We start from the raw sequence: 13,182 nt of genomic DNA on the forward strand, positions 1-13,182 counted from the left end.
GCCCCCAACTTCTCCTTGTTCTGATGCGGATACTCTTGTGTCTCATAGCTCAACTTCAAACACAACTGCAATGCCAACTCCACTACCCACAGTGATACCTATGAGCGGCTGGAATCCAATATATTTCACCACACTGAAAGGAATCACCCGCATATCATCATTCGTGGATTGAATCATCGGAGTGAAGTACCATGTCGACGTGACCCCAAGCCATAGCATGACCCATACCATCCCAGCAGCTCGCCTCCAAAGCGGCACAGTGCCTGATAATTGCTTTTCCTTGCTTTGCCTGTTGTCTGGTCTTTGCAGCCGTTTCCAGAGGTTTTGCACACCATCCTCGAGCATTATCCCGATGATAAACGCTAAATAGAATGGCATCGAGCCAGACCTTTCCACCGGAATACTTTGCAGTATATCGACGATAACATGGAATATTGCCGATATGAGGAAGACAATGGAAAGATTGGTGTATCGCTCCAGTGTTGAGGATCTGGTAAGACGCAAAACATCTCGTGCGATGAAGTTGCTGACAGAAGTGAAAGGCTGGCGCATGAACTGATGCCAGAACTTCCTGAAAAATGTGTCAACATAATGATCCATCTTAGTAAACTAAATATTACTTACGCCCAAAAGTTGCGCAAAGTGAATGCATCGGCCATTCTCCCAAAGGCCGGCGGCCAATCTGCAGGTGAGTCTGACCCGATTCCGACGAAGAATATGGACAGTACTCGATAAGCAAGATCACTGATTAGACGGTTTACTACAAACCAAATATACAGATGAGTGACTATTCGCTCAGCCCATTGTCCCACAGGCACAATCCATTCGATTTCCAACGACGCAGGCTCCTGAAGACCACGTTCCGCAGCCTGCTGAAGCGAGACCGTTTGCACGATATCCAGTACCAAGCACTGCCATGCGACGATTGCTAGCTGTCGCAACAAAAATCGACCGCGAGTCGGAACCCGCATTCCCCGGCGGAGGTAATACCTCGGATGAGAGGGCATATTCTTCACCTGCCATTGTGTATTGACAGCGCGGGTTTGAGCAAGCAAGCGAAATGCAGCGATCAACTTTGATCCGAAGTTTCGAATGGTTGCTGTGCTGCCCGGGATGTCTGAGTCGGCCAGAGGATTGAGCAATAACAGGTTTGTTGCCTGTAAACTCGCAATGACAAGTTGCGTTATGGCCTGGCACCACGTGGGACTGCCAGATGAGCCAAAGGGACGGATGAATCGGCTGGCGATCCATATCATCCCTGGGATGCACAGGTAGCGTAGGGGGAGAACTTCCGCGTGGTGATGATGAGGGTGGCAGGGACCACATTTTGAACCAGGTAGAAGCAGAGAAATTCTAATATATTTGCACCTGTCGAGTGATACAGCCCATACATCATGGGGTGTGAGAGATGGGAGTCAACGAGGTCTCTCGGTTTGGGTTAATTACGATTTGAACTGGACCCACACCTGATCCGAATGGATTTATTGACCAGTTGGTTAGATCCCAATGAATTCCTCCAGCCCGTCCGATGTTCTCCTGACGATGTTCTCCTGACTCAATAGGTTTGCAGTGGAAGTTAGGAGGGTTATTGTTGTTTTTCGCCCTTCTAGAAACATTTGGCTTTGTGTTTAGGTGGAGGGAAATTTTGTACAGCTTATGGATTCGGCGATCTTGGATCCATCTTTAGCTATGGAACTGCCCAAAAGATTCGCAAAAAGATGGGTTCGTTGGTTAAAAAGCAAGGAAAGCTTAGGAGTTACATTTACGAGGATCCCTTGTATGATCATGTCGAAAATTATGATTTCTAGTTGGCTATGATCAGCTATTGAATCGGCCGTTCAGCAAAATATGGGCCATATTTTTTGGTCTCTCAAAATATCAACCCAAGTGGGGAGATGACCACCCAAGTTAGATACTTGCTGTTCATCCTGTAACCTCCACTGCTTAGACATGATGTCTTTAGCGGTCCGGAAAGGCATCAACCCACTTTTTGCCCCAGCCTGATCAACTATATCCAAGATCGCAGACCGCTGTATTTGTGTGGTAGCTTCACAACCAGAAATAAATATAGGCCACAAAGTCCCAAGACCTACAGGACATCCTTCCTTCACGAAAGCTAACCAAATCTGCAATGTGGAAATGACGTGGTCAACATGGCCACCGAGAATCGCTGGGTGGACCTGTTTCACCCTCCTATAGAAGAATATCACAAGAGAGGAGTTCAAGGCCTGCACCATGAGTTCATGAGGTGAGGTTCGTTCTTTGCACATGTCCAGCCTCAAGTCTCGGTTTCTGGAACAGTTTATCACGTTTTCAAGACGTGTACTGCGTCCCCGTAAAGTCCCCCAAACATGACTGTTGATTGGAATATCTAAGGCTTGTGCGTTCCGCAGCGTCTCCATGACATTTGCCAGCCGAGTGGTCTGCGAGACTAAACTGAGCATTGTCTCTGGCATCCCGTATACTTGCTGGCATAGACTCCCAGTGGACTTTCGTGAGTCGTGAAGATGAATATCAGGAACGTCCATTCTGCAATCTTTTGGTTCATCGATGTTCAGATCGCCTTCTGAGTTCTGGAGATGGAGAAAGTCATCTATCCGACGCCCACGCTCGGCAATGTATGCTGTGAGTTTCTCGCCTGCATTGGGTGCTTGGACTTCGCAATGCATATTGAGGTTGTTGATGAATGATTCTGTCGGGGTGTAGCTATGCAGAACGTATGTGCTTTCTCCGATTAGGCGAAGCCATACGTAGACATTGATCAGAAGACGGAGCTTCTGAGATATCCTCTGTTTCGATAGTGCTCTAAAGCGCAAAAGCCGCTCAGCTTCAACCAGGTAACGTCGTGCATCCATATATTGGCCAGAGAATATCTAAGCTTGGTTAGCCTGCAGCTGCAGTACTAGGCGAGGGCTAAAGCTTACCGCAAATTCCGTGAGTCCGTATACTGCCATTAACTGATCCTTCAGTTTGGCCTTTTTAGCACCACCAGCTTCCTCGTTTAAGGAGATTTTCAAATGGGTATTCGCATCTTGATAAGCTTGCTTTGAAACTTCCTTCCAATGGTTCCTCGGAAACGAGCCTGTTTCCGAGGACGAATCCATCGCCAGGTGAACAGCAGAACAAGCCAGCAAACTGTAAAGATTTGCTTGCCGGGCATGGCTGACACTTTCAGATTCCATAATCGACAGTTCACCCAAAGTGACCAATGCCGCAGGTACATTCAAAATGTTCCACGGGCTTTTAGCAAGGGGGACAACAGTCATCTGAGGAACAATATTCTTTTGGAAATTCTTTAGCAAAAGAGAAGCATGACCCAGTATGTTGATGGTGGTAGGTGCGTGCGGAAAGGAAAGGGGCTGGAGTGATGCATCCTCAATTGGCAATACTGTTTCAGGATATGTATCATCCAATCGAGAGAAGTCAATGTGATTTCCAGGGTAGAAAGTGTCAGAAAAGCCATAGCAGTCTTCACCAAAGAGGTCTGACCATTGTAGCAGGTCGTCTGCATAACCCGGGATGTCAACAGGATATGAGGAAGGATCGGATACTCCAATCCCATGATCTGAAGGAGGTGTATGGGTAGGATTCATTGGCCTTCCCAGAGCAAGACCTGTATGATCGCTACTGGAAGAGGATAGTCTTGTAAAATCGAGGACAGCAAAAGGACCAACCCGCATCTCATTTTCGAATAGAGGGCTGGGCTCCTGCGATCTCTGGTCGATTTCCTCCAAAGAAGCATCGATGGAGCCAGATATAAGACCTTTACTGATAGCGGTTCCCATAGACCGCCTATACTGCTCTAACACGTGGGTCAGCGGCTTACACATATCATCATATCGTATGCAAACCTTAAGAGCCAAAATGCAGCGTACCAGAATATAAATGACGTCTTATTCCGAGGCTAGTCAGATAACCGCGTTTCTCATTTGATGACCTTTTGGAAGTCTGGCTTCTCTTTGCCGGCACCCAGAGCATCTCGTGGGAAAATCCCTCACAGGCTAGTCCTAACCCCGAGCATGTCTGGCAAATCGGACGGTTCTGGTCGCATTTTACATGTCTGCGTTTACACGTTTTGCATCCACCAAGCGATCGAGTTTGACGCGGCTTATTCTGAGGCATTGTATGATAAGTGTCCCGAGATGTGCTGGTAGATTGTCAAAATGGAAGAGGCAAGAGAGAGATACTTGCAATATGAAAGTTGGGGTAAGTGATCCCCGCTAAGCACCTGCAGGTTTCCGATGCCGGAACGACTTGCACTTTGATGGGACGAAGTGGGCCATAGTGGGTTCAAAGTGGGCTCATTATTAGACGTTCAATTGGTCAGAACTGGAGGATATCCATGGATCCACGGGCAGTTCAGACCATTTGTAAAAGAAGAGACTTCTGCTGTGAATCCAGAGCCGCCCTAATAACCAACCATTAGCTGCATGTCTCTTAGTGGTGTTAATGTATGCTAGATTCCAGAAGTCTCAGTGACTTTGAGGACTTCTTGCTTAAACGCATTGGGAACTTACAGCTGGTACAATACCACTCGTAATACAGCAGACCAACAAAAGTAGAGAAACCAGCATGAGCCACGCTGGCGCAAGCGGCCAGAGCGAGGACTTCCAGGCATATATTTCTGTGAAGAGAGGGTCGTTCTGTGCTTTGAGTGCACAATGAAAGCGCCAGTTGGTAAAGGCGATGATGATCCAATTGCTGAAGAAGGAAGCGCTGGTGATCGAGATCAACCAGTTCAATACGGTCAAGCCACCGGCTGTGATGAGTCAGTGTGCATACTATAAGAGAACTTCTGGAACAAATTTAGACTCACAAGCTAGTTGGATATATGCTAGGATGACGGCAACAACTGATGTAATCATCAAGGCTAGTCGAGGTCTTCCTTTATCATCCACTCTAGCAAGCCGTTCTGGGATCAGGCGTTGATGAGACATACTCCTCAGCACTCTCGAGGAAATATAGATAGACTCCGCAGCAAGTCCGAGAATTCCACACATCATGCCTGCATTCAAAAGCGATGCGATCCCAGGAATTCCCGAATCCTGGATTGCAATGACAAAGGGCGAAGCTGCAATTCCGCTTCCTCCTAACAGACGGTCGTCGTCGGAGGGGACCAATATCGTGATGAACACAACACTGAGAATATAGATAACATTCACGCGGAATGGAACGAGCTTTGTCGCGTGGGCCATTGAGAACCGAGGACTCTCGGCTTCGCCGCCCATAATTCCAATAAATACCTGATCTCCGACGGCCCATGTAGCAAGTAAGACACAATTGGCAAAGCCCTGCTGCTATTAGCCCTGGTTTGCTTTGACTCATTGCTATGACTTACCGAAAAGCCATTCAAAAATGGGGTGAGTGTTGTCCATGTTTCACCGCGGTGTATGTAACCATTTGGTCCAGCCCCCAGAACCAGGGCTAATGAAAGAAGAATGATGATCAGGAAAATCACGATTTTTATGAGTGATGTCACGTATTCGAACCAGGCAAAAACCTTGTTAGGGAGAACGAAGATGAACAGGCAGGCGGCAAGAAATAGAGTGACTGAATCGCATGTTAGACAAGTCACATCAATGCGTGCCATGCTTACTTGTGGCTGCCTGAGGGAAGGAACCCTCGGCCCAGTACTGGACAAGCACGTCAAAAAAGCCGGCTTCAGCGGCGACGATCGCAGTCCATCCTGAAAAGGTTAGCATTGTACAACTCTTGAGGACTCTTTTTTCGGGACGAACCCAGCCACTCGGCGAAGCCTGCGCCAAATGCAAGAGAGGGATCGACCCAGCGATCCGTAAAATCTATGTAATTCCCAGAAACGGGGAATGCAATGGTCATTTCAGATAGGGACTGGAGGACTCCCCACACACAACTGCAAACCATAGCGTAGGCAATGAGCATATTCCCTGGGCCACCGGTTGCTAGGGCTTTTCCAGTGGCGATGAAGACACCACTGCCGATGTTAGATCCAAGGGAAATGATCTACGGAATGGTCAACGTTTTGCACAGGTCCACCGTGATGCTGGCCACAACTCACATGGACTTGGCGAGGAGAAAAGGAACGGTGGAATTGGCCATTCCTACACTCTTGTGTCTGCCCTACGTGGTCGTCATCAATACTGCCAGTGGGTTTCAGCAGGCTTGTTTCTTTCTTTGCTGTCTCCTTCTCGGGATGGCTCCCGTGAGAAAAGTCTTCAGGATCAGTCATTTTGAGTTTGAGATTCTTATAAGAATCAATATGATTGTAAAGAGAATTTGTTGAAATAACAGGCAATTGACCTTGGGGGGACCTGGGGGTTATGTAGAGCTAGAAGAATATGAAAGACCAATCAGTAGGCCCAGGACGTCATGAACTAAGCCATCGTGGCGAGGCAGGCATATCCGCTGAGCAGATAGCAATGATAATACCCAAATCCACAGGAGCGCCCTCATCTGCGATAACCAACGATACCAGGAATCCACTTCCCCGCATTCCGGGGCATTTGACTTTCAGCGGCGTGTCGTTTTCCAAGGTTATCTCCTTTGCATGTAATCTTGGATACATAGCGGCGACTAAAGGCTGTGCTGTATTAGTTTGTAAGCGCGATGCAATAGGTCCCCTATTTCCTTACCTATTCCTCCGTATAACATTCGCCATCGGGCGAGATTGGGATTTATCACATCCATTCAACGTTTTACGCTGTCCTCGACTTGGAACAGGGTCTCCCTTATCATGAGAAAAACTCGGAAAGAAGGTTCTGGGCTACCACCAGGCAGCAAGTCGATCCGTGACACAAACTGTAATTCGTTCCTTGGAGAAAAGCGCAGTCTTGGCAGGTAGCAATGGTTGGAAGGTAGCGAAGGGCACTTCCATGATGCGAAGTGTGTTGCAAAGCTTTTTTAAAGCCCCAAGGGTGGAGATATATTGGAAGCACAGAAGTGTCACTGACACCCTGGTAGTCAACGGGTGGTCTCTTACCCCGCAGAAGTCGAAGGACAAGTCGTTCCGGACCTTCCAATCAGCTGCCGTCTTACGTCCTCCAGCATATCAGCACACCAAAGCAATACGTCAACTACAAGCGGCATTTTTCAGTTTCTTTATAGGCTTGGACTGATAACGAGTTTTAACAATCGATTCTCAATAGGAAGGGCGTTCCGCACAAAAGGATATATTCTTTAAGTCAATTCAGCTAGGAAACTGACATTCGCGCCATATTCGGAACCAGGAATCATATTTTCAAGAAACTGCAACTCTCCGAACAAAATATGGAAGTGGCAATAATCGGTGCTGGTGTTATCGGCCTCTTATCAGCTCTGACTTTGACCGATTCTGGCTACAGAGTGACCATCATTGCTCGCGACTTGCCAGGCGACGAATCCCAAGACTGGGCGAGCCCTTGGTATGAAACCTGCTGCACTTTGGACTAACTAGAAGATTCTGACTGGTGCTGTACAGGGCTGGAGCGGCAATCTTTCCGCATCCAGATACCAAGGGCCATTTACTTCAAGTCGAAAGCTTCAAATATTTCTGGGCTCTCGCGCATAGGGATCCTACAAGTGGGGTTCAGGTAAGGTCTTGTACCTTTATTGATAGGCATAAAGTCACGAGGTAATCTGACAGATATAAAATAAAGGTTATCAAGGCAACCGAATACTATGATGACCGAGACGACGATTCCACTATATGGTACAAATCCCTCGTACCCCAATATCGCCGGATTCCCACCAACGACCTCCCTGATGGTGTCAAAATGGGGTTTACGTTCAAGACCATGACTGTCAATCCCGCAATCTTTCTCCCGTGGATCAAAAAGGAGTCGGAAGGCCGAGGTGTCCGTTTCATTCGAAAAGAAATCAAAGGCATCGAAGAAGCCAAGCATATAACAGGGTGCGGAATGGTTGTTCATGCACCGGGGCTAGGCGCTTCAGAATTGGCCAATGACAACGACGTGGTGGCTGTTCGTGGGCAAACTATGTTTGTGGAAACCGATTTCGATGAACTGATTATGCTCCAAGGATCACAGTACACCTATATAATCCCCCGGATGTATACTGGTGGTGCGATCATTGGGGGAGTGAGCCAGGAAGGCAATCTAGATCGTGGGGTAGACGAGAGTTTACGGTCTAACATCCTTAGCCGGGTGAGAAACCTTTCTAAAAGACGTCTCGACTCTGTGGATTTGGAAAAGTGTTCGACCAGGGACATCGTCGCATTCCGTCCGGCGAGAAAGGGAGGTTATCGTCTCGAAACCGAGGAAACCGTTGTCCACGCATATGGATTTGGCAGCCTGGGATACACCTATGGATATGGAGCAGCCTTGAAGGTTCGGGAATTAATAGAGTCCGTGAGCAAAGGCCAGGATATCTTGAAAAGTCGACTATAAAATTACCTAGACTTACGGCGCAAGAGCAGTAGTGAATTACATCGTTTACCTCCAGCCAAGTCTCGGGAACAAGTCCAAAATGCAGGCGATTCCTGACTCCCAGGATAAAAATCATCCCTGATTATGAACTGGTCTTAATGAAAACATCCCTCGTCCGTTAGCCGAGCAGCAAGAGCGGAGCCATCCTTATCTGTACGGTCATGATCTACAAATCACGCACATTCTAGTTATGGCGTTGTGAAGGGACACGTATGCGGGGACTCTCGTAAATTTAAAGCCAATAAGAGACCGTTGAAACTCAGCACGGACTTATTCATATGCAGCCTACTTTTCTTTTTCGCGGGCTAGCGAGGAGTGCAAAGCACTAAATTGGAATTAGCAGGTGTCATATTGTGTGATTACTTTTTTCTTTTCCCATCTTCGTCTCGTAATCCTCACTACTCACCTACTCGATGTCGTTAACCGTTCTTTTTAGTTTATTTCTAGGAGCCCTCGTCCTCTATGTCGCCAAACCCTTATTGCGCCGGCAGAGGCTTCTTGGCCCGCTGCCACCGGGCCCAAGGCCAACGCCATTGCTTGGCAACATGTCCGATCTACCTCCGTCGGGGACACAAGAATGGATGCATTGGCTTAAATACAGAGAGACTTACGGTTCGCTTTTAGACCTATTTCTTTCCAAAACACACGCTGACAATGAATCTCCAGGGCCGGTCAGCTCTATCACGGTGCTGGGACAAACCATCGTAATATTGAATGACGCAAAGTCAGCAATGGAATTGCTGGTAAAGCGCTCTTCAAAATACTCTTCGAGGCCGAATCTAGTCTTCGCGTCTGAAATGTCCGTATACCTGCTTGTTGCTTGTTGGATTGAGATACAGCGCTGACGTACCGATAATCAACATAGGGTAGGATGGGAGCATTTTTTGGCAATGCAAAAATACTCTCCTCGGTTTCGCTCCTCTCGCAAGGCCATGCATCCATATATTGGATCAGAGTCGGCTGCAGCTCAGTTTAATCCTCTGCAAGAGATGGAAACCCACCGTTTTCTGTTTCGCGTTCTTGAAGACCAGACGAAGCTTATCGAGCACATCCAAACGTGAGTAGATACCCCGAATATCTCATTCAATTCCAAGACATTGAATCTTATGCTTCCTCAGAGAGGCTGGTGCAGTCATCCTTAAAATTGCATACGGGTATACCATCGAATCACACAAGCGTGATCCGTTGGTGCACATTGCAAATCTGGCCCTCGATCATTTTTCAAAGGCCAGTACACCGGGTACCTGGCTGGTTGATATTATTCCAGCTCGTATGTCTCTTATCTTCGTCTTGCACTAGTTACCGAAGTGGTACTAAAGGAAAACAGTAAAACATGTCCCGTCCTGGCTTCCCGGAGCAAGTTTCAAGCGCACTGCTCAGGAATGGAGGAAGAATGTGATGGCGGTCGCGGAAAAGCCATATGCATTCACACGTCGGCAGGCAGAAGAGGGTCATTTCCAGTCGTCTTATCTCTCTAACCTCTTTAGGACAACAGGGTGTCCTCCACCCGGTTCAGAAGATGAGTTTATTGCCAAACTGACCGCTGCCTCACTTTACACAGGCGGTGCTGATACCGTAAGATCATTGACCTTCCTTTCTGGTCTTTAACTAAGTTTCCCTAGACCGTCTGTGCTATAGAAATCTTTTTCCTTGCGATGACGATGCATCCCGAGGTCCGTGTTAAAGCTCAAGATGAGATCGATCGGGTTTTGGGGCCCTGTCGGCTTCCAACAGTCGCCGATCGCTCTCGCTTGCCGTATACCGACGCTGTGGTGAAAGAAGTTCTGCGATGGCATCCGGTCGGACCTATGGGTATTCCCCATGCGTCGAGTGAAGATGATACCTGGGGAGAATACTTTATTCCAAAGGGCTCGTTGATTCTACCTAACATCTGGTGAGTCCGGGTCCCAACTAATGTTCTGACGCACATTTAGCAAGCTCTACTGACACCTATCAAAGGGCTATGACGCATGATCCTACCGTTTATCATGATCCTATGGTATTCAAACCAGAGCGCTTTCTGGGGATTGATGGACGTGAGCCGGAGTTTGATCCTCATGACCTTGTCTTTGGGTTTGGGCGTCGCATCTGTCCGGCGCGCATCTTGGCAGATACTACATTGTATTTGAGCGCAGCGCAATCGCTTGCTGTCTTTAATATAAAGAAAGCCGTTGAGGATGGGAAGGAAGTTGAAGTCCAACCAGAATTCCAGCCTGGGGTCATCAGTCATCCGGTGCCCTGGAAGCTACACATCGAACCTCGCAGTGCGGCTCATGAATCCGTCATCCGTTCAGTAGAGAAGAAACATCCATGGGAGGCGAGCAATGCACCAGATCTGGAAGCCGTTTGATCAATATCTTCATTTGAGGACCGCATAATGGCCTTGCTGGCTGCCTGTTTGACATGGGGCGTTTTCCTATCGACTTTCTTAGGCTCTTTGATTTGGGAATTAGGATGTCACCTTTTTCGCTGTGATCTTCCGTTCAATAACGAATTATTTTTATGTCTCGGGTTCTTATCGAGTGTTAGGACTCATAGTTGTGACTAGACGATCAATGTCCTTTAAATTTAGAAACCCCGGATGGGCCAAGCAATGGCGAAGTCCCCCAAAAGCACGACGTTGAGGCATAGGGACGCGTTACACTCAAGCAGGGAGGAATCATGGAAATCGGAGTTTCTCTTTGCCGTTTCGTTCCGGTTAGCAGGCTGACTTTGAAGATCATAAAGAAGGAAAAAGAAAACCCCCTATATCATGGCTGGAAAACGTCTAGACAGTTTCTTCTGGGGACGAGATTTCCGTATATAACAGAGTACCTGTAAGCTTCTCTTCTGTTTTCTTAAGATTATTTCTATCCTCGGAATCATGTGGGGTGACTGCAGCTGAAACTGGTCGAGGCAGCGCTAGAGTAACTTGCGCTGACAATGCAGTGATCTCGGTTGCAAATACAACATTTCAGAATCAGTACATACGCGAGACTCCAAGCTTCAATAGTTACCTGGTAATCGCGCCCTGGGTGGACTATTTGTAGATTCTGCAACACGACTGGTTCACTATTAAACACTCGAACCTTCTTACACACATTTTGAGTCTCTTATGGCGCAGTTAATACCATGCCTAAGTACCAATTATATAAGAAATCTGTTGAATTAGCTTAAAATGAGCGTCCTAGTTTTGGTCTTAAGTCTATGTGACTCTTAGTCTAGTACGAATCCTAAGTTATATCGCTGAAGTAACCTTTCCGAGCTGATCTGAGTAGAATGAAAGCACAAAGCGGCCACGGGACAATGGAAAAAAGTCCTTAGAAAGCTCAAGGCATGGGAAGCACACCGGCATTTTCGTAAGAGCGCATGGTGCTCAACCACGCTCGGTAGGTGTTATCACTGCGGCACCAGCCAAAGTCGCGAGCCTTGCTACTACTGCCAATGAATGGCGTCTTTTGCAGCGACGGTGTGATATACCAGTTCATCAAGGCAAAAGCGTCCAGCTGAAATGCGTTGACCTCACCACCATCCTTCGACACAATTTTCTCCCATATCGACTTCTTGTCCTTGGCCCACTCCCCCAAGTCCATAGGCTTAGTCTCCTCTGTGGGATATTCAAACTCGTCCATCGGGACCTTGAAGTAATTGGCCAACAAGTACCACAGGAACTTCCAGACAATCACGTCATTATTGACGTGGTTGAAAGCCTCGTCCTTACACTTATCCTGGGTCGCTGCCCAGATGGTCAGGTCGGCAATGCTGGGGGCGAAAGACTGGTTCTCGACTCTATGCCAGCTGTCCAGGTTTCCTGGCCATTTGGGAGCAACTCCGAGCTCACGACAGATAAGGAAATACTGAGCTATCGGGAGTGCTTCGTTGATACCGAGATCTAGAAGTTATCTGTTAGCTAGTGTCTAGCGAGAGAATAGTCCGAGTGAGTTAGCTTACATTGCCAGCTGAAGCCGATAATACCCATAGGACGGATGATGTTGTATGCCCAAGTGTTACGGCGTTTCTGGATGGCGAACAAGTCGTCTTCCTGCTCATAGTAGAAGATGTTCTCGGGGCCGGTATAGCGAGGAATGTCCTCCACAAGGGGAGATTTGATATCCCTGTATTGGAATCCGTAATGCTATTAACAGTCAGATTTGTTCATTCTTAGAAGGGAGTAGCCTAACCTTTCCGCCGGTCTGTAGAACGACACGTTCCAACCTAGGGCAGGCTAGATCAACTGCTTCTAGGAAGTTGCGAAAAAGAGGGCCATTCTTCACGTGAAGCTTCGAGAAGTCATTGTCATGGATGTAAGAAGTGAAAAACGTGTGGGTAACGTCTTTGCACAGATCCTTGATCTTCTCGACAATTTCTTCGACTGGTCGCAGGAAGTCTAGGGCAACGAACCGAACCCTTGAGTCGGTGTGGACTGACTTGATAGGACTTCTCGAAGTAATGATGATATCCGACCTTTAAAAGGCGGTGATTAGACTGTCTCTTCCATATTTTAGGTGGAGAGGATGGAAAAACTTACCATTCACTATGTGGCTGTTTAACCAAGTGATCAACGATGGCACCCCCGCTAATGCCATTGGCGCCAGCCACAAAGGCTACTTTGCTAGTGGGAGGACGATGTCCAAGTAGGCTGGCCATGACGGGCAAACACGTTTGGAGAATCAGAGGAATGAAGGACTTTGAAGGATGCTAAGGATGCTAAGGATGTGCAGGGAAAACAAGTCTTTTATAGAGTTGCGCGGGTCCTTGCCCTCTCAGAAAAACATTAGCTGACCGAAATCATTACAAACAG

The 13,182-nt window shown here is 47.6% G+C and overlaps 4 protein-coding genes across 4 annotated transcripts; 2 read left to right on the top strand and 2 right to left on the bottom strand.

Moving 5' to 3' along the window:
- Positions 1-42: 42 nt before the first annotated feature.
- Positions 43-6,208, bottom strand: N7489_002699 (uncharacterized protein; the record flags this gene model as incomplete). The annotated part of the gene is made up of 11 exons (XM_056708454.1): positions 43-571; positions 625-1,258; positions 1,988-2,030; positions 2,094-2,873; positions 2,925-3,821; positions 4,518-4,759; positions 4,817-5,291; positions 5,339-5,550; positions 5,597-5,686; positions 5,739-5,982; positions 6,038-6,208. 11 exons carry the CDS (start codon positions 6,206-6,208, stop codon positions 43-45), a joined length of 4,317 nt encoding a protein of 1,438 aa, XP_056572756.1.
- A 1,037-nt stretch (positions 6,209-7,245) lies between these two features.
- N7489_002700 (FAD-dependent oxidoreductase) lies at positions 7,246-8,363 on the top strand (the record flags this gene model as incomplete). Its single annotated transcript, XM_056708455.1, has 3 exons — positions 7,246-7,379; positions 7,436-7,547; positions 7,614-8,363. The coding sequence occupies 3 exons, from the start codon at positions 7,246-7,248 to the stop codon at positions 8,361-8,363; spliced, it is 996 nt and encodes a 331-aa protein (XP_056572757.1).
- A 929-nt stretch (positions 8,364-9,292) lies between these two features.
- N7489_002701 (cytochrome P450) lies at positions 9,293-10,752 on the top strand (the record flags this gene model as incomplete). Its single annotated transcript, XM_056708456.1, has 5 exons — positions 9,293-9,459; positions 9,521-9,672; positions 9,730-9,977; positions 10,025-10,296; positions 10,362-10,752. The coding sequence occupies 5 exons, from the start codon at positions 9,293-9,295 to the stop codon at positions 10,750-10,752; spliced, it is 1,230 nt and encodes a 409-aa protein (XP_056572758.1).
- A 958-nt stretch (positions 10,753-11,710) lies between these two features.
- N7489_002702 (SDR family oxidoreductase) lies at positions 11,711-13,028 on the bottom strand (the record flags this gene model as incomplete). The annotated part of the gene is made up of 4 exons (XM_056708457.1): positions 11,711-12,273; positions 12,333-12,516; positions 12,563-12,845; positions 12,910-13,028. The coding sequence occupies 4 exons, from the start codon at positions 13,026-13,028 to the stop codon at positions 11,711-11,713; spliced, it is 1,149 nt and encodes a 382-aa protein (XP_056572759.1).
- Positions 13,029-13,182: the final 154 nt, after the last annotated feature.

The sequence above is a fragment of the Penicillium chrysogenum genome, assembly GCF_028827035.1.
Source record: "Penicillium chrysogenum strain IBT 35668 chromosome Unknown utg000001l_segment0_segment0, whole genome shotgun sequence".
Lineage (NCBI taxonomy): Eukaryota > Fungi > Ascomycota > Eurotiomycetes > Eurotiales > Aspergillaceae > Penicillium > Penicillium chrysogenum.